The sequence below is a fragment of the Protopterus annectens genome, chromosome 8.part0 (genome assembly GCF_019279795.1).
Source record: "Protopterus annectens isolate FY-2018-M chromosome 8.part0, PAN1.0, whole genome shotgun sequence".
Lineage (NCBI taxonomy): Eukaryota > Metazoa > Chordata > Ceratodontiformes > Protopteridae > Protopterus > Protopterus annectens.
In genome coordinates, this window is record NC_056741.1 from 381971894 (window position 1) to 381994277 (window position 22384).

The 22384-nt window shown below is 39.7% G+C and overlaps 1 protein-coding gene across 1 annotated transcript in view; it reads right to left on the reverse strand.

The window, feature by feature from the left end:
* Positions 1 to 22094, reverse strand: part of LOC122808821 (gamma-aminobutyric acid receptor-associated protein-like 1) — a 190464-nt gene extending 168370 nt beyond the window's left edge. The window contains exon 1 of the mRNA XM_044079893.1: positions 21797 to 22094. Within this exon, the coding sequence (XP_043935828.1) occupies positions 21797 to 21886 (90 nt within the window). The 5' untranslated portion in view covers positions 21887 to 22094. The remainder of the gene's footprint in view (positions 1 to 21796) is intronic.
* Positions 22095 to 22384: the final 290 nt, after the last annotated feature.

Below are 22384 nucleotides of genomic sequence, written 5' to 3' on the forward strand. Positions count from 1 at the left end.
AAAAAAATATACAATCATTTTAAGACAAATCAGGGAGTTAGTTCATATGTTCCTAGATCACCCTATGGTAACAGATAAAGATATCTCAACTTGCAAGGTACTGTGGAAACTACTTCTCCTTAAAAAGAAGATGATTTCAAATACCTACAAAGTTATCATGTCCTTCAAAACACATAATGAGCCCATTTTCTCTAACTACTGGCTAAAGCAGGATCCCTCTGTCACCCACAATCAGATCTCAAATGCCATAAAGATTAATTCTAGCCTCATACCCCTAAAAAATCTTAAATATACACAGCTCATGGTAATGAACAATGCATACCTTACCCCTGACATAATTAACAAAATATACCCTAACTCTTCCCCTCATTGTCAAGTCTGTCAAAATCAAAAAGACGATCTTTTACATATATTTTGGAGCTACAAATGCTCATATAAACTATGGTGTGCCCTAAGAGTCCAACTGGAAAACATAGACTACGAAAAACCAACCCTTTCATGGAAATTTACTCTCTTACACGTTCCTACCCCAGGTTTATCAAAGGCGCAGCACAGAATCCTGATTTCCATTTTTATGTTAGTAAAGTATTACATCTCACTTAATTGGAAAAATAGGCGCTTACTATCCTGGGAGGGGTTCAAGACTCTTGCTATTAAACACCTTAAGGCTCATAGATACTTGTTCCACAATATTAACAAGAAGCCTTAACTTAAAGTATATTGGAGAATGTTATTTGAACATATTTTGAACTCCATATTTGATTACTGTTTCACCCTTTGTGTTACTTTGGGCATTGTATAAGTGTATATAGTTATGTTTGTAGTTAGTTCTTGTATGTTTAGTCTGTTGTCATTTACTGTTAATGTCTGTATAAAACAATAAAGAGAATTAAAAAAAAAAAAAAGGAATTTGTCAGCATCTAGATAGCAGCAGGCAGTTGTCAGGATCAAGGTGGTTGACTAGGTCATCACATATATGTGACAGGAGTACATTTTTTCACATGCAGCATTCTCATGCCAATATGTAATGGCTACTTATACATGCTTTCAGTGCAGTGGATATAGCCACAGTGTCACTTCCCTTAAGTGTGCAAATTAAAGTAATTTGTATTTCATTTTCCAGCATGCTCATGATTATCCCAGTCACCACTGCATGGTGGTACTGCAACATAGAAGACAAACTCTCATGATGACAAAACAGAGACAGTTATGGCTGCTCAATCCTTCATCTCCCAGAATGACCCTTTTTTATCAAGGCTGCTACTCAGATGTCAAGTCATTGCAATTTCATTCACTCTGCATGCATCCAAAGCTTTAGATAAGGTCCACACCTGTCAATGGTTCCTGATTTTCAGGGACTTCCCTTTCAAAGATTCAAAGAAACTTTACTGTCATTTAGGAAACACGAGTGCTACCTAAACGAAATTTCAAGTGCCAGCTCTTTTACAGGAAAAGACATACACAAAAAGACAAGACATGACAGATATTAAAGAAAAAGCAACAACTATTGTGTGTGTGTGTGTGTGTGTGTGTGTGTGTGTGTGTGTGTATATATATATATATATATATATATGTAGTGTGTGAATGAGAGGATAGAGGAATGGTGAGGATGCAGGGAGTAGAGTTGGCGAAGGTGGATGAGTTTAAGTACTTGGGATCAACAGTTCAGAGTAATGGTGACTGTGGAACAGAGGTGAAGAAAGGTGTACAGGCAGGGTGGAGAAGTGTGTCAGGAATGATTTGTGACAGATGGGTACCACTAAGAGTGAAAGGGAAGGTCTACAAGAGGGTAGTGAGACCAGCTATGTTATATGGGTTGGAGAGAGTGGCACTGACAAAAAGGCAGGAGTCAGAGTTGGACGAGGCAGAGTTAAAGATGTTAAGATTTGTACTGGGTGTGACTAGGATGGACAGGATTAGGAATCAGTATATTAGAGGGTCTGCTCAGGATGTGGTGAGAGAGGACATGCAGGTGGTTGGTGTGACACAGCAAGATTCAGAGGACAGGAAGAAAAGGAAACAGATGATCTGCTGTGGCGACCCTAACGGGAACAGCCGAAAGAGAAGAAGAACAGCTGTAGTACATAAGTAAATGTCTGGTAGCTGACGCACATGTTTGTACACTATTTATATTCACTGGACAGCATTGACTACTAGATGATTAACACATGAAAATAAATGTACACTATACACAGATGGGAGATTGCACATAAGGAAGTGATTGGAATTGCATTTGAATGAAAATATATTAATTTTAGTGTGCAATAAATAAACAATTACTGTATGGAAAAAAAAAAGAATGACAGCTGCACATTCTACTATAGTTTTGATACGTCCAGATTTACATCTGCTTTAATGAGTCTTACTGCAGTTGGAGTAAAAACTGTTCATGAATATGGATGTCCTGTGGACTCCGTAACCTTCTACCAGATGCAAGTTTAGTGACCCAACGATGCGCTGGATGACAAGTGTCATTCAGTATTTTGCAGGACCTCTTTTTACATCTCAATTCAAAGAGCTCCTGTAAGGTAGGAAGACTAGTGCCTACAATCTTTTCTGCTCTTGTTATTTGCAGCTTCTTCCTTTTGGCCATTGTGCTGTTACCAAACCATGCAGTGCAGTTCCTGGTGATAATGCTCTTGATGGCTCCCCTGTAGAAGGTATTTAGAGCATTTCTAGAGAGCTTTGCTTTTCTAAGCCTGCTTAGGATGTGTAGTTGCTGGTGGGCTTTTTTAATTAGCTGACCTGTGTTTTTACTCCAAGAAAGATCCTCTGCTATGTGTACCCCCAGGAACTTTGTAGTTTGGATTCTCTCCACTTCTTTACTGTTGATCTTGCATGGCAGAGTTTATTCTGAAGTTAATAATGGTTTCCTTTGTTTTATTGACATTCAGGTCTAAATTGTTGTTACTGAACCAATCAGGGAGTTGACCTCATTACTATACCCACTCTCATCATCACTGCTTATGAGTCCCAGTACTGTGGTGTCATCTGCAAATTTGATGATGTTGTTATTGCTAGCTTTTGCAGAGCAGTCATGGGTATGGATTGTGAACAGTAGAGAACTCAGCACACAGCCCTGAGGTACACCGGTGTTGTTACCAGCACATGTCTTTTGTGGTCTTCCAGTCAGGAAATCAAAGATTCAGTTGCACAGCCCTTTATTTATGTCAAGGTTAATTAGCTTTTCTATAAGTTGCACTGGAAACACCATACTGAATGCCAAGCTGAAATCTATGAACAACAGCCTGGCATAGCTGTTGTTCTCTTCAAGATGCTCCAATATGAGATGGAGTGCCACTGAAATGGCATCAGCAGTTGATCTATTTGCCCAGTAGGCAAACTGCAGTGGGTCAAAGGATTGGAGTAGTACTGTAGTTAAATAAATGCCTTTTAACCAGTCTTTTGAAGCATTTCATTACATTTGATGTAAGGGCCATCAGACTGTAATCATTTAGGCAGGTGGGATTGGCTTTTTTGGGTAGAGTGGTTATGTTGGTAACTTTGAAGCATGCTGGTACTTTTTCCTGGACAAGTGAGGTATTGAAGATATCTGTCAGGATTATGCTGAGCTGGTCTGCACAACCCTTCAATACCTTCCCCAGAATGTTATCTGGGCCAGCAGCCTTTCTGGGGTTCACTTTCCTCAGTTGGTTCCTTACATCCACAGCAGTGAAATTGAGTGCTGCCTCCTTTTGGTCACTGAGAAGCTTTACAGCCTCCAGGTTGGTTTTCTCTTCAAACCTGCCATAAATTGTGTTTAGACTGTCCAGAAATTCAGTGCTATCATCACACTGAGCTGACTTGGTGTTGTAGTCAGTTAGCTGTTGAATACCATGCCACATGCTTCTTGAGTCTTTTGCATCAGTGAAGCATCCTTGTATCCTCATTCTCTACTCCTCCTTGGCCTCCTTAACACCCTTTTTAGGTTAGTCCTTGCCACACTCAGATCTTTCCTAACTTTTGCCCTGAAAGCAGTGTTTCTTGCCCTCAGCAGTTTGTACACCCTGCTGTTTAGTCATGGTTTTTGGTTGGCTCTTACTTTAATATTTTTGATGATCGTTACATCCTCCATGCATTTGGACATGTAAGCCATAGCTTTCTCAGTATATTCATCTATGTTCACCAGATTGTTCACCATGGCTGCCTCCCTGAAGACATCCCAGTTTGTGTTATCAAAGCAGCCCCTGAGACTTTCCATGGCTCCTTCATGCCAGACCCAAATTTGTTTCGCAGTGGGCTTATCTCTGATCAAGAGAGGTTTGTAAGCTCATATTAGTTTTCTGGAGATATGATCAGAGCCACCCAGGTTTGGTTGCTGTACATCTCTGTATGCCCCTATTATGTTTGTTCATAGGTGTGTACTAGGCGAATGCCCCTGGAGCCTTTACAAGCTTAGCCTATAGTAGTGCCCTGGCATCGTGCCGCCTGACATTAGTTCCCAGTGCCTCTATCAAGTAAAGCCACTGGAGTGATCCCCAGGGTGAACTTTCCATTTCCCATCCACTCATCAAGATTCCTCTTGAAGAGGGTCAGTGAGGTGCTCTGTTTGACATGTATGGGAAGTCTATTCCAGAGCATGGGCAGTCTCTGGGTGAGGAACCTATCCCTCCAGCATGCTCTGTTGATTGTGGTAATGAGGTTCAGGTCTCTGGAGTGTGTGGAGCAGAGGGATTGGGATTTATTTAGATGTAGCATTTCTAACAGAGTTGGGTCAGACATGGCTTTGTAAGTCAAGCAGAGATCACCTCTAAGTAGGCGATATGAGACAGATAATACCCTGTGTCATCTGAGTCTGTGGGACTCCACTCATGACTGGTCGGCAGTCTGACTTGGAGTCTGCTACTTTCACACTGTGTGTTCTATCTGTGAGCCAATTTGCAACCCACCTAGTGATACAGGGGTTGATGCCTAGTTTGGTGAGTTTATTAATGATTCCTGAGTGAGGAATGGTATCAAAGGCCTTGGCCAGATCATGGCAGGCTGTATGCACTGCCTTACCTTCATCCATAGCCCTGGTGACTGACTCAAAGAAGTCAACCAGGTTGAGCAGGCATGATCTCAATTTCACAAAGCCAAATTGCGTGGGGTCTTGAGTTTGGAGATTTCCTATATCTTTATAATCAGGTTCATGATGATGCGCTCCATAGACTTGTCAGGCTAATGGGATTGTGTAAGCCTTGGCCACAGTACTTGCTTTCCTTGTGGGAAAATCCACAAATTGGTAGTAATTGAGTAGCACCTCCCTAAGATCTGCCTTGTTGAAGTCACCAACTATCATAAATGCACAGTCATAATTCTTGCACTGCAGCTTACATATAGTACTGTGCAGTATATTTAGTGATTCAACGATGTTAGCACTCAGTGGTATACATACAGCTGCTACATAGACACCATTTAGTTCTCTGGGCACATAAAAGGCTCTGCATTTGAGTATCATTCCACCTCCCTTAGCATTTCCACACAGCGCTAGGTTCCTACCAGTTCTGAGTAAAGTGAAACCATCAAGCCTTACAGCACTGTCACTAAACCTGTTATTTAACCAAGTCTCTATGAAGCTGTGTTGAGCTCAAGCCTGAGAAAATCCATCTTGTTGTCTTATGAGCATACATTTGCCAATGGAACTGAGGGAGTGCAGGCCTGTGAGGGTTTGTTTCCAATCTGGTAGCAATTCCAGATCTGCAGCCTCTTTTCTGGACTCATCCTGATTGTTCCAGAACCTTCCATTTCCTGATTTAGGTACTTTGAAGCTTGCTTGGTTAGGATGCGGAGTTCCAGCAGTTCTGTGAGTGTTGTAGGCCCCAGATGCTCTGTAGCACGCAGGGAATCTAGCCAGAACGACGGCACAATCGAATACTTGACTTCCAGAAGTTTATTTCTACTGTAAGTTACTATAACATCATTTAAATGACTGGAAAAAGATTTACTCTTTTTTTGCCAGAAAAGTAAGACAGATTAAGCGTTCCTGTATCACAAGCGAACACAGACGCAGGCTCCCAGGGCACAACCATTTTTTTTTTAAACTCAGATTTTGGCTTTGTCCTCTTAATCCTTCCTAAAACTGGTGACTTTTGGAGAAAAGGTGGTGAATTACACTTACTAAATAATGACAGTAAGTACAGTCATAGCCTACTTTTACTTCAGAAAAGATATATTAATTCACATTCTCTTATTATGTCAGTGTCTTAATTTAATAGTACTAATAGTTTAAAAGTGTCCCCGATTGTCCCTCTATATTAGAATCCTGCTGAGCATGGAGCCATCTTTAAATTTCTAGTCTCCCACCAGGACACAAGTGCTCCTCAGCAATTACATTCTGCTTGCCGGTAAGCCATTAGACCTCAGGAATTTGTTTTAAAAGTGTTCAGATTTGTAAAGTAATACTTACTTTTTGCTGTATTTGGATCTATACAATTAGTATTCATTTTTCTGATTCCTGACTACTGATCTGCTTATTTGTTTATTTAACTGGTTGATTCTGTCATTCAGGAATTATGTTTTTACTGACACTACCACTGCAGCTATGTTGTCTCTATGCTACTAAAACTGCTGTTATAACTGTAATGTACATCTAATTGACCTAGTTATGGAGTTAGAAACAGTATTTACTGACTTAGCACTACAGTTGTCTCTGCTACTGCTTCAGCTGTGCTGTTGTGTTCATTTTCCTTTTTCTTGTATGCACAGGGTAATTGGCTGATAAATGTACTGTGCATGATTTATTAACCTGTTTCCAAACTAAGTTATGGCACTGTGATGTGGTTACTGTTGAAGCACTCTCAAACTGTAGCAGTAGCATCTATTCTCCTGCTTTATCCACCACACTATCCTCAGATTTGTATCTGTTACACCCTCCTCCTAATTACTTCCTTTGACCTGTCTTTGTCTCCTTCTACTAGCTTCATCCTCTCTTTTTTTTTTCTCTCTCTTCAGAGCACACTCAAGCAAATCTGCAGTCTGCGGCTACCACTCCACCCATACAGTAAAAGAAGGAATCAGTACTGCAAACTAAACAAGGATATACATTTTGAGCCTCAAGAGCAGGGTCAGTCCACCCAGGCATTCTACTTGTATGTTTTATGAGAGTGAAGCTATTACATTAGCAGTATTTCTTAGTAGTTCTCAGCTTGCTAATAAAACTGACTGTTGTAGCCTTGTGTCCTCACCCTCCCTGCTAGTACAGTAATCCTAACTGTCCAATAGACAGTATACATTTAATTCACATCCCTGTGACTAAATTAACCATCAAGCAGCTCTCTCAGTGCTTTCTGCCTTAGTTTGTATCACTTGGAGGCCCATCTGTTTATTTGCATCTCTATACATTCCCCTTCACTGCTAATGTATCTCCCTACTCTAATCTGTGCACAAACTGGTTACTAATCAGCAAGTCAATGTGAAGACACACTCCCAACCTCAATAAACTTTACTGTCTCTTCTCTCCTTCACTTTACAGGTAGTTTGAATTATTACTTACCCCCTCTGAGGCCTTCACTGATTGCCTCTCTGGTTTCTTTGCATTCCACCTGGTTTACACCCCTTGTGCTATCTCCCCTCCCCCAATACAAAGTCTATACTAGAATCCTGCTGAGCATGGAGCCATCTTTAAATTTCTAGTCTTCCACCAGGACACAAGTGCTCCTCAGCAATTACATTCTGCTTGCCGGTAAGCCATTAGACCTCAGGAATTTGTTTTAAAAGTGTTCAGATTTGTAAAGTAATACTTACTTTTTCTTTTGTCTTGATTGGCTCTGCCCCGCTCCATTCGCCCTCGCTAACGCTCAGGCTCTCTCTGCTCCCCTGCCCTGCCCCCTATTACCTCCCGCCCCCACTACCTCTACATTTATAGTAATCACAGCCACACCCACAGCTCACCCTCACATCACCTCCACCAATTACAGCTCCTCAAGTCATATCACATTATACCACACCAACTTGCTCCACACAAAATACTCCCAATCACTCTCATTCCCACTAGGCATTTTTTACATCACCCACACTACTTCCCCATCCACATATAGTGCAACCCTATAATTCCTATTCAGACCCCCCACCTAGAAACAACTTAAACTTTATAACTATGACTATCACGCTACTAAGTCTAGTCTGTCTTCTCATAATTCTTTACAACAACACGTTATCACTCTAGCAATATCCCTAAACTTAGTAGCACAACACTGCATTATGCACTTTTGTATACAGACACCACACATTATAATAATATCTGCCCACAGTTATTCAAGAACTACATAACGGACCAATTCAGGACTAAACACATATGCTCTCATTCCTACTCCAAAAAAACACAATACTTTCTCACACTCCTCACCAAACTCCAACATCTGTATAACCATTTTAACTCCAGGCTCACCATTAGTGGGGATATCCACCCCAACCCAGGCCCAAATCTATCCTGTCCAACTCAAACTGCTCCAACACAAATGTCAGAACATAACATCCCCACTTTCTTCATCCCTGGGCAAATCAACAACAGCAGCAAAACCAACCATCTTTTAATGCTAAATATTAAAATTAGAAGTATCAAAAATAAAATACCTGAACTCCAGGCCACAATAGCACACTACTCCCCAGACATAGTTGCTTTAACAGAAACCTGGCTAAATAAAAACATAGCTAACTCAGAAGTTCTCCCTGCCGGCTACAATATCATTAGACAAGACAGACCACTTCGCAAAGGGGGTGGAACTGCCTTACTGTACAAGTCAAACTTAACTGTCCATCAATTACCAAACTCCTACCCCTCCCCCAATAATTGGGACATACTTCTCTCACAACTTCAACTTCACCCTAAAAAGGTCATCACCACAATTGTGATCTCTATTCCACCTGGTAATACACCTGCTAGCCTTGAAGACTTCTTATCCTGGTGTTCTTCCACATACTCACAAGAAACCCTTATTCTGGGGGACTTCAATCTAGATTGGTTCACCTGTATATCAGAACCACCAAGTAATCTAATAAATCTCCGTGGCTACCAGCAGCTAGTCCAAATTCCAACTAGATGTGATAAAAAAATCTAAAAGGGAATCCATCCTTGACTGGGTCCTAACTAACAACCCCACATTGTACCCTTACACAGGCAGTCTCCCAGACACCTTAAGTGACCACAACATAATACACTTTATACGTAGTAGAACAAGCATATGCAAAACCACTAACTATATATCCACTAGAAACACAAAAAAATCTCTCCTGAGGTCCTCAACACTTTACTCTGTAACTGTGACTGGACCCCCCCTAAAAACCCTCCCACTTGACCAGGCTGTAGCATATTTCAACAAAACATTTCTACAACACCTAGACACTGTCGCTCCATTGCGCAAAATCAAGGTTAGAACCTCTACAAACCCCTGGCTCAGTAAAGAAACCAAACAAATCCTCAAGTCCAGAGACACTGCCTGGCTTTACTATCAAAAGAACAAAGAAACACAAAGCCTAAGTAAGTACCCAGAACTGCGCAACCGTGCAAAAAAATGCATTAGGCTGGACAAAAAATCTTACTACACAACATTACAAACTAAATACCAACATAACCCACAAAAATTTTGGAAAAATGTAAACCAGCTACTAAAATCCACCCAAAAGGCTACCCCCAAACCAACCACCCCTGACACTAAAGTTCCCATCGAAACACAATTCAACTCCTACTTTGTGAACTCAATTCTATCCTTAGTATCACAGGACAGTTCCTTCCTCACTATCCCCCCAACACAAATAACACTAATACAAGCTTTACCCTCAAAACAGTTTCCACCACTTCAATCAAAAGCATGCTCTCCAAACTAAAAACCTCATCAACAGCAGCCGACCTACTCCCCAGCTATTTCTTGAAACTCACAGCAGATGCTATTGCTATCCCAGTCTCCACTCTCATAAACAGATCAATTGTTGAAAACTATGTGCCCAAACTCTGGAAAATATCCTATGTTATACCCATACATAAAGGCGGGACCTCCACTGAACTTAATAACTACAGACCCATTGCTTTACTCTCCTCCCTGGCCAAAATCCTAGAAAAATGCATCCATACCCAGATGCCAAACTATCTCCTAGACAGAAACATCCTGTCACCTACTCAGCATGGTTTCAGACCTGCCCATAGTACCACTACAGCCCTCCTCTGCTTCACAGACACAGTAAACCATCTCAAAAATGAAGGCCTACAAGTGTCAACTCTTTTTTGGATATGTCCAAAGCATTTGACACAGTCTCACACCAAATCCTGCTAAACAAACTAAACCAATATCATCTATCTAATTCCACTCTTACCTGGTTCCAAAGCTACTTAACTGACAGGTACCAAGCTCTGAAATGGGAAAATTCTCTCTCTCCTCAGCTGCCCATAACTATAGGAGTCCCACAGGGTTCTATCTTAGGACCACTACTATTCACAGTCTTCACAAATTACCTCCATACCTCCACACAGCATGCATCTATAATTCAGTATGCAGATGGCACTACCTTAATCTGTGCTGCACAAAACATTCCCACCCTCCTGCAAATAACTCAACTAGCATTCTCTGACGTTGAAAACTACCTTACCAAAGCCCATCTTATCCTCAATCCAAAGAAAACTCTGCTTATGAATATAACCAGTTCTAACAAAAACACTAACAGTCAATTCACTATCTACTCCACTAATGCTACTCCAATTGCTCCAGTGGCACAGGCTAAGCTATTGGGAATAACCATAGACTCCCACCTAAAATTTGATAGTCATCTCAACTTAACTATTAAAAAAGTACATGCCAAACTGGGGTCGCTCTACCGTATCAAACCATTTCTTACCAACAACTCAAGATCAGCCATTGCCCACTCCCAACTTCTATCCACCCTACTCTATGCATCTCCCATTCTGACTAATCTCAACAAAACTGAACTAAGCAAAATGGAAGCCTGCTATAACAGAATTGCCCGCTTTGCTGCAAATTGCTCATATAGAACTCATCACTGTACTGCTTTGAGACAGCTCCACTGGCTTGAACTGCCCAACCTCCTAACCTACAATCAGCTCTGCCTCTGTCATTCTATTACCTCCCCAATAAGTGTCCTGTCCTCAAATACCTAGTACAACATCACTCAGCCAAAAGGCCTCTTAGATCATCAAGCAAGCTACTACTAGAAGTCACCAACAGCTACAATAGCTTTGGAGATGCACTATATAGTAGTTCAGTGGCTAAAACATGGAACTCTGTCCCTACAAGCATTCAAAACACATAATCCTCATAATCCTCCTTTAAAGACCTCATCAGGCAACATCTCAAGGAAAGTTGGCAGTGCCATGATTGTTCCCCAAGCTAGTGAAAGCAGATAACACATACATACAAAATCTAGAGCACTTGACAATAGTTTTCAGTTTTACTCACAAACACTGGCTAATCTACAATGTATGTACTGTACCTGTGTACTATGTATGTATTCTACCTATGTTCCAAATTTCAGCTGTACACCACAAATCTATTCATTACCTTTATTTTTAAAATTAATATTTTTTTGTTTGTTCTCTCCACTGTAACTGTTTATGTGTTGCATACCACTGTAAAAAAATGTCTCCTGTAATTTATGTGCATACTGATCATGTCTAAATAACTAAATGTGTTTGTAATTTTTCTTTGTGGAGCTTTTCTCCCCAGGCCTCTGCTGAAAAAGGGCCTTTTCGGCACAGTCAGACACCCCCGGTTAACAAATGTAAAATAAAATAAAAATAAAATAAATAAAATATTTCAGCCTCTACCTTGGCAGCTTGTTTGATCAGCTTATCTGTGGATTACTGGTGTGTGTTTGAACTACATGTGGGATCTAAGAACAAGGTAGGGGCCTTTTTGTTTGTTTTTGATTTGATCACAGGATTTAGTGGCATTTATCTGTTAATAGGTATTTTGATTACTTAATAGTGTAGGATGCTTAAGGTATCATGTTTAAAGGCATGCAAACAGCTGGTTAAGTGGGGCTCAGGTTGAATTACATTGGTGTGCTATAACTGAGGTTCATTTTGCAGGCCTATATTTTGGTGCTAGAAGTAGGTTAGTAACTAAGAGTGTACCTGGAAAGTATCAAGTGAAATTAGAAGACCAAAAGGGTTTAAGTAGTTTTTAACCAAGGGTTTGGCTTGACTGAAGCATGGTTATATTAAAAACATTAAAAGTAGGGCTTGTGAGCTGAGGCCTGCAGCTAGCCACATGGCAGGGCTTGTGAAATGAGGCCCACAACTAGCCACATGGCAGGGCTTATGAACTGAGGCCCGCAACTAACAACATGGCAGGGCTTGTGAGCTGAGGCTGTTGTTGGCAGCACAAGTAGAACACTTGTTTTTGATGCAGAAGGCTGTGGGTTCTGCTCCCATAGTAGGTAGTTGGTTTGCTGATACTGTACTGTACTTTTAAGAGGAAGCCAGTGGTTAGCCACATTGCAGGGCTTATGAGCTGAGGCCTGCAGTTAGCCACATGTCAGGGCTTGTGACCTAAGACCAGGCTTGTGAGCTGAGGCTGTTAGCAGCACAACAAGTAGAATACTTGTGTTTGATGCAGTTGGCTGTGGGTTCTTTTCCCACTGTATGTAGATGGTTTGTGGCAGGGCCTACGAACTGAGGCATGCAATTAGCCACATGGCAGAGCCTGGGAACTGAGGCCTACAGTTAGCCAGATGGCAAGGTCTGGAAGCTGAAGCCTGCAGGTAGCTACTTGGGGCCGGGCCTGTGAACTGAGGCTTATAGGTAGCCACATGGCAGGGCCTGGGGAGCTGAGGCTGGGAAAGTACCCACAGGTAGAGCATTTGGAGAGGATCAGAAATAGTTGAGGGCACTCAAGGGCAGTTTGCCTTAAACTATTTTATTTACATGTGGGACAACAATTTTGTATCAGAGAAAAGGCTAGTTATGTTATTGTTGATGTTTAAAGACACTTTGGTTTAAGAACATGTAGGCAGATTGCTTAAGTTACTATTTGATGTAATGGCTTTAGTTTGTGTAATTTTGTAACTCTTTGTATCTGTAACTGAACTTTAATGTTTTGTAACTGTTATTGTATTTTTAATGTTGTCTAATCTTTGTAGAGCTTTTCTCCCAGGGCTTCTACTGAAAATGGACATATATCCAGCTAGACTAGCCCGGTCAACAAACGTAAAATAAAATAAATAAATACTTACTTTTGGATTTGTTCCTGATTCATTGAGAGATATGATATTAAGGTCATGCCTGCTTCTTTTAAAAGCCTGACCTTGATTAATAATTATTTATACCAAAATATTTGGTTGTTATCCATGTATTATGTATCTTATCAACTTCATAGTCTTTAACTCTACTTGTTTTAGATGATAAACATCATCTATAGTTTGTACTGACATTTAGTTTCTTTAAAAGGATAAATTAATAAACTGAATATTTTTATAGGTTCAGAACAATTCCTGAATGTTATTTTGTCTTTTTCTTCTTTTTTGCAAAGTAAAAGTATTAATGCTTTCAAGGCTTCTTCCCTTGCAACATGCAGAAATGTGGCACACTGCATCTTTCCATACTTCTCAGCTATCCCATGCACAGTGAGAAGCAAAATCAACTTCTAGATACACACTTTTCATTTTACCTTGCACTTACAGAATTCTTGGAGATTGTAGCTGGTATTTTTCCATTCAAGAATACTGTGAGGGTGTCTCAAGAGTTAAGCAAGTGAAAAACTTTAATAACTTTAAGACAAATTAACTTGTTAATTTCTGAACCTATATAACTTTTGTATTATCTATCAGGATGCTCATTAATGACTTTGACAACTCCGTGGGTCTTTACTATGACTGCCTTCTAGAAGGAGGTGTACCACATGACATGAATTGCTTGAATGTTAGCTCCCTAATATTTAAATACTTATAATCCAATAAACTACATAGGAGAGATCAATGGTGAGATGACAGCATTTCTGAACAGCCATGCTTATCCCCACCTAAAAAAAAGTATAGGCAAATGTTGCTTAAACAAGCAATGGCTTTAACTGATGACAGATATACAAAAGAGTATGCTAAAACAACAGACCACTGGATATCCCCTAACATGGCATGGTTAAAAGGTTGGGAAGATATGTGTGCTTCTTATTTGTAATATGTCTCTTGCAAATATGAAACAGTTCCATAATGTAATTCATACTATTATTTTTAAGTGCACTTACAAGTAAGGGTATGATTTTGTGCTGGAAAGAAGTGTTCAGTTGGTATGGGCACACTTTTCATTCTATGATTCACTGTGTATCAGTGCATACTGTCCTACAAGAGACAGCCCATATATATACACACCAATTACACATTTATACTATTTACAAAAATGAAATATAGGATTTTTTAATTAATATTGTAAGACATTTATGCATTTCTACATACCCAATACATAATTTCAATTGCAAATTGATTTATTACTAGACACCACCCTTTTAGTGAAAAACGAAAAGGTATATTTTTGTATTTTACATTTACAAAATGTAGTTGAGTTTATTTTTATGTGTTTAAATCTTAATGATCGATGTATAATTAGAGTCAATTAAGTGATGACTATAAAAGGCAACTGCTCCGTTAAACCTGTACTCTGATGAAACCCAGCATAGAGCCGGGTGAAAGCGCTCAGTGAATGTTTTGTTTTTCGTGTATTAAATATTAGAGTGACTCAGTGGTCTGGTGTGGCTTTATTTTCTATACATTGAAACATCCCTACCCTACAGTGATTATGATAACAAGAGGGGGGGTTCACTCACATGTCCCTGCTTTTCTGCTCCTGGTTTCAAGGAAAAGACTTACACTTGCATGCCTGTATGGGACATGCATAGTGTTGTGACAACATCCCTGATCGGGTATTGCTAGACTTGTATTTTACTGAGATTTTGTGCTGGTTCTAAAAGTAGGAGGTCATCAAACTTGCTGTGTTAATAAAGTTTCTTGATATTCTCAGATTATCAGTGTATCCTCCTGCTTTAATGATATCTGAAATAAGAACATTCAACCTTTGCATAGCAATTTGGATTATATTATATGCTACCGTACGGCAGCGGCAATAATCATCCATCAAAGGTTACTTGTTTTTTGTGCTGCCTTTGCATTTTCTGTTAAATAAGAAAAGGATGAAAAATTATTGGTTCTTCATTTGGGTTTGGGATATCCAGGAATTTTGGTTACTTAAAAGATTTAAAGGAGTGGAACAGAAATGGGTAACCAACCAATAAGTACCAAACTGATTTTTCTTTTTTCTTTCTTTTGTTAAAATTTTTGGATCACTTTCGTTATGCACTATTAATCTATATGCATGCAATGCTTTGCACAAGGATCCTAGTAATATCACAGGTAAAGCTCACTCTCTAATGTTATTAAACTAATTCATCACTTCAGGGTTCGGGCCTGACTTAATTACTTCATTACTGTCTGTGTGAAGTTTGCACTTTTAATATGCATCTGTGACTGACTTCTCTTCAAGATGCAGTTTGACACTACAAAGTTTCATGCTGTTGTTGTTGGACATATAGAAAAGTGTGGCAGTGTGACTGAATATGTCAATGGCACTGTCTAATGAAGGTGAAGTCTTCATGTACTCATTACATAATTTTTTCTTTATGGTGTTTGTTGCACTTTGAATAATACTACTGCTAGCATTTTGGTTCAGTAAGGAAAAACTGTACTTAGCAGACACAGAGGCGAACCCAGTGCCAAAAATGTTTGTGGAGGGGGGACATGCAGCCCATTGACACTGAAAAATTTGCCACCACTGCTGTAGAATGACTGGTGATGCTCCCAATTGCCTGTAGGTGTATATGGTGTGTGTGTGTGTGTGTGTGTGTGTGTGTGTGTGTGTGTGTGTGTGTGTGTGTGTGTGTGTGTGTATGCGTGCACACATGTGAATATACACAGATTTGTACACATGTACACACAGTCTGTGATCCTGTGAGGTGTTAGTGCCTCGTCTGGGATTAGTTTCATTGCTCGTGCTCAGTGAATGCTGGACTAAGCTTTGGCTCCCCAGTGACCCTGAAATGGACTAAGGTGGCAAAGAATGAATGAATGAAGTGCACTGCAGTTTATCATTCAACACAAATGGTATGGTATGGGTCAGTGTTTAAGTGATTGAGGTGTATAGGACTTATATTAAACAACATTTGCTTTACAGCAGGAGAAAATAGGCCTCTCTAGTACGTCCTTTTAAGTGCATTTAATATTCTACCCTAACTCCATCTTTGCCTTACCCCTTACTTTTTTTCTACCTGTCCCATGTTTCTGTGGATTAATTCTTTCCCACCGACTGTATTAGTCCATTGTATAGGTTTACAACCTTCTCTGTTAAAAATGAACTTTCAGTATGCAGGGAGAAATTAGTACCTACTATCTGCTCTGTGTACCTCCTCTATCCACTTCTGCATCAGGACGACCCCTTTACATAGGCCTGATATAATTTTGTGTGCCATTATCATCTCTCTACTGTCTGTCCAGATCCTTTCCCCTTCATTTCACACATCTTTCTGGTGGATTTTTCTCTGGATTCTTTCTAGCATTCTGACATGTGTTTCCTTACTTGGCCACAAAAACTGCAAGTAATACTGAAGTTGCAGAGTGGCAGCATTACTTCTTTACTTCTGGAATTCATCCCCTGAGGACACCGCCCCCAAAATATTCTGTTTGCTGCTGCTACTGCCCTCCCATTCTACTCCTGGCAGTCCAGACTAGGTGTTATTAACACCCCAAGATCATTTTCCTGCCCTTTCATGATCACCGTGGCCTAAAGAGCAGGTGCATGAATTTGTTTGCACTGAACCTTATCTGCCGCCTTTCTGTCCACTCACTCAGTCTTTCCAAATCCTTACCTAGACTATTTCCCATCCTCCACTGCTAAATCTAAGTTTGTCACATCAGCAAATACGCTGATCCTGTTAGTTTAGCTCTCAGACATGTCTAACATGTCTTCAGACAGACAAGCACACCAAAGAGTGCTGGATTTATGCTAGACCTGTGGTACTCCACTAGTCACTTTCCTAATTAATGACTTTGTCCCTCTTACCACAACCCCCTACAGTTACTACTTAATGTTAGAGCTATCCCACTTCCATAATCTTAGTCCAACCTCAATCCCTGTAGTTTTTCTGACAGCCTCAAGGAACGAGCGAGTCAAAAGCCTTGCTTAAATCTTGGTAGACCATGTCTACTAATACTTCCTTGTCAAGTTCAGGTGTAACCTAGTCAGGAAATTAGATATAACTTGATTGACACCTCCTTCTGGCCTAACTCTAGGTTGCTTGCTAACCTCAAAATTGTTGCCCTCCAGAAATGCTGTCAGCCTCTCCATCAGGAATCTCTCCACAACTTTCCATATCACTGTTGTTAAGCTAACAGGTCTGTAGTTCTCTGGATTCTTCTTGTCTTCAGAAAACACACTGCCATATTTCTGAAGGTGTCTATCTGATCGATGCCCAGGATTTTAAAATAAGTGCCAGAGACAAAGTGTCATTTAATCCAGGTTCAAAAAAAGTATTCAATAAAAATTGCCACTTTAACTCACATAATTCAATATTTAATTCCCACAACCTCCTCTTAATGATTTTTGAACAACTTCCAATATACCAAATGTACACCTTTTGAAACCAATGCATTTTAAAGAATGTCTGTACAAAGCATTTTTATCATTTTCTTGAGTAATAGCATACCTGTGTTCATATATACATTTTCTCAAATGTCTTTCGGTCTTGCCAACATAAAAATATTTACAAGTGTCACACACTGCTATGTATACCAGGCCTTTTGTGGCACATTTCCCAGGTATTAATACAACTAATCTCGTCCTTTTGGGTAAACTTATAAATTTTTCCTCCAGAATAAATTTACAAAAAGCACAGTATCCACACTTTGTAGTATTTTTTTCAAGTGGGTTAAGAACTATAATATTATGTTCAAACAAATATTTCAGATTTTTCCCCATTCTATAAATAAACCTAGGTTCTTCACTTAAAATGTGTGTTAGTCTTAAAAATGACCCAATATTTTTTAATTTCTTTCACCTCTTTTGAGCCCCCCCCCCCAAAAAAAAAAAAGAACTACCATTCTTCTGTTGAATTCCTTTGTTGGTGGGATCATTAAGAGGAAGTTGGTGGGAATTAAATATTGAATTATGTGAGTTAAAGTGGCAATTTTTATTGAATACTTTTTTTGAACCTGGATTAAATGACACTTTGTCTCTGGCCCCTATTTTAAAATCCAGGGCATTGATCAGATAAGACACTGGGGGTTTCCTTTTATGTCTGTTGTTATTTATGCTTGTCTTTTTAAAAGCTTGCATAATTTATTATGCATCCAGTTATTCAATTATGTTTTTGTATTTAAGTTGGGATTTGCTGTTTGTTTCTATTCTGAAGAAGTCTTGGTATTGACCAAGACGAAAGCGCTTAATAATTTTGCTTACTGGAATAAATTTTATTGCTGGTACTCTCTTGAAGGATTATCTTTATTGGATTTGGCTGGCCTTTTTCAAAGCTCTTCCTGTTGTTGCTTTGTACGAGTTTTTTTTAACGGGAGTGGAATTTTTTGCCCTTTGGTTTGCTGATATTTCTGGAGGTACTAGGAGGTAGTCCCCTGATCTTTGTCTTTTATTGTCTCTAAGGGCAGCTCGTTTCCTCTGCATCTCTTCTCTCTCTATCCTTGCATTTGCCTACTACTCTCCGCATTGTGCTCTGCCACGCTGTCAGCGTGGCACATTCCCACTAATGTCAGTGGGAGATAAGAGGTGCGAGGGCTTATCTTCTTATTCTTCTTTCGGCTTTTCCTGGTTAGGGGTCACCACAGCGGATCACCTGTCTGCTCATGATTGGCAGTAGAGTTTTTACGGTGTTGAGTTGCCAGCCCGGCACCCAACCTTCCACGGAAGGCACATACATGCACACACTCATACCTAGGGCCAATTTAGAGTGTCCAATCCACCTACAGCATGTCTTTGGGATGTGAGAGGAAACCTGAGCACCCAGAGGAAACCCACGTGACCACAGGGAGGACATGCAGACTCTGCACAGAAGGCACCCCAGCTGAGGATCGAACCGGAGAACCTCTTTCTGTGAGGTGACAACGCTAACCGCTGCACCACCGTGGCCACCCTAGGTGTGAGGGCTTATGGGGATATGAAATTCTATGTGGGTACAGCCAGTCACACAATGTAGAGGATGCAGTGAAGCTTACATCATCTATCTAACAGCACACGCCCACAGGATTTAGTCACAGATGATATCCCAGGCTTTAAGCAGGATTTACAGTTCAATTGTAATACTGACCTACACATAGTTAGAGAGTTTAGGTTGGTGTGACTCTTAAGAAATGAGCAGACATGGATCTATGGCTTGATGAATCTCAGTTTAAAAGCAACACCCAAGTTAAATGTTTAAAGCCATCAGCACTATAAACTACTGTTAATGAAAGATAAGTGGTACATCTAGAATTACATGCAGGAATCTGAAGAAGGAGGCACTGTTAGTATACTTCCCATCCAGGGAACAGCTAGGAAAGTTGCATGGCTGTACACAAAGTCTAGACAGTGATCCAAATAGCACTGAGCAGACTGAGGGAGTTTTCACTGTACATTTTTGCTGGCAAGTCTTTGATGAACATAATACCAAACTACTAAAAGTCTGAAGCAAATGCTGAGGATAAGACACAAATGAGTAAAAGTCATACTTCCCTCATATCATATTATGGTACAGTGTTTCAAACACGGATGGATTAGATGGATATCATTAATATAAACAGAAAACAAAAGAGGCCTTTTGTGAACATCTGCAGTATGGTTATAGATAAACTGCGTTGTTTATTCTTAAATATTACCAGAAGTAATTAATAAGACAGCTGCAAAAAGAAAGAAATATCACCAGCCATTCCTGTGTAGGGCAGCTTAACTACTGGCACAAAGTTGTCCCACATATCTAATGGTTTGTACTATCAAAGCAGGCTGCCCCAGAGTTCTGCTCTTTCTTGATGGTGTTTGCAAGGGAAGTCATTACAGAGCCAACATCTTGTGTCTTGGAACCTAACATCAGTAAGAATAGCATACCATACATTGGTAATATCACTATTGAAGAGTTTTTACAATCACATTAATTCAGTCATGGCAAAACAATATTCCATGCTCTACATGCAATGAACTGAAAATAAAAAAGACATCTATTGCAATAATAACTCAGTCACGTTTACTTTAATTAGCTGTGCACAACTGTACACAACTGGATGAACTACTCCTTAGTTCTGGGACTGAACAGCTTGGAGTAACTTATTGCTGAATCACTCTGACGCATGAAACCAATTGATCTGGTATCCGGTGACATCTGCCATGATGAACTCACAGGTGCATATACCATACTTGAAGAGGCAACCAGGTAAAAGGAAAAAAAATGTTTCCAAAAGGGGAAAATGAAGACTTCTGTATAAAAGAATCAGAAAGGTTGTCTTCTTTTTTTAAAATAATTCTTATGTCAAGGTCTGTGCTTGGATATACCACCAAGGTCATGTTCTGTACTAGAATGCAGATCTCCCACTAAGATTTCTACCAAAATGTCTCACAACCATATTAGTGTATAACATCAAAAAATAAACTCCTCATTTACTTTCAGACTCACACTAGCTCTGACCCATATTGTATTTAGATTGCAGGCACATTCAAATAACAGCTAGTTCTGTAAAATGGATGCACTTTAACGATCATCTACATTACCCGAGTAGTAATTTTATGAGACAAAAGCAATTTCATGATAGATTGAAAAAAATGAACCCTTTAAAGGGGGATAGGAACACTTCTATTGAACACATCAGAGATAAACATAATATGCTGTGACAGTGACTACTCGTGAAATTTTAAAGAACTACATAAGAAAGTGCAAATCAAATTCAGTGATTAGGTTAAGTGTACTGAAAAGTGCCAAATGCTAGTTACATGCTGGTTATATTCACTACACTTGACAGAGCTAAAGGGCCAAACAGGAACATTAAGCATTATGGCGCAACAGAATGTTTTATGTAGAGGATGTTTCACTGACAAGCTGATTGCAACCAGTATTCGGGCTACATATTATGTGCATTCATATTCTGAATAAAATGTAAACACAGGACCTATAAATATGCCATGACCTTGGCACACTTGCGCAATACCGTAAAAATGCAGTCATACACCGTACTTGTATATCTAGAGGGAAACATTACATCAAATTGATTTTCTTCAGATATGGCTAAGGACAGAGAAATGTTTGCTTCTAGCTGTCTGCATCAGCAGCAACTATGACAGGCAGGCCAGTAAAAACATCGCTCCTTAGTGACTTTGCATTCCTGTCTGAATTCTGCCATTTCCATACAATAGCCAATGACATTTCATGGGGGAAAGAAATCTAAGATCCAGGTTTATTAAAGCAGAAAAATGGTGAAATATCATATGTGCAGAAGAAAGGGCATACTACAGTGATTGCTGTAGCTGAAATACATGACTCAGACTGAATTATTGACAGTGAACTGAAATACAAGCAGGTTGGCGTACAGCTGCATTTAATAATGAAGTGACTGCTAAACAGGTTTTTCTTTTATCTTGACATTTTTAGATGATGCCATTTGCTTTTGTATACAAGGTGACGTTATACAATGTTATGAATTTGCTGCCATTTTACTCAATCACCAACACAGCAGCTTAGTATAACACTAAATTTTGTAAGATCTTTCTTGCTAAACAGTAATAAAAAAACAACACACACACATACAAGCAGATAGAGACAATTCGGTAATGAGGAAAGATATTACTGCATTTACTCACTGGCACTCTGTCAGGGTATTTTTTCCTGATTTTCTCTCCTTCCTTTTTCCTGTATTCAAAGGGATGATCCTCTTTGTATTGAAATTTCATTCTTGCTTGTCTTTTTTTCTATGTAATCTGAAATGTGCTGGTGATTTTTTGCTTTGTGTTTGGATTCGTAGATGACGACCTTTTCGATGAAGCTCTGTCTGCTCCTTTGTTCTGAACTAGCCTGCTCAGGTTTTGATTGGAGGAGGGTTTACATGTGCAATGACTCTGCAGCTCTGCTCTTGCTCAGCTGATCAACAATAACAATTGCAGAAGCAACAGCACCAGTAGCAGAGTAGATTTCAACAGCAGTTGCATGACGGTATGGGAACAGCCCCTGGGAGCTCCTGGCCATACCATTAAACTGCTGAAACGGGGAGAAGCCTCCTGTATTCTGACAACAATATATTATGCTACAGACATTACATACATTATAAGAAGAAGCATACGCAGAAAGTAAGATCTAAGAGATAGCATTTTTTCTATAAATATTTCTAAATTCTTAACATTCTTCACATTAGCTAACTTTCTTCTTTAATTCAAGGTTTCACATATTTTCAA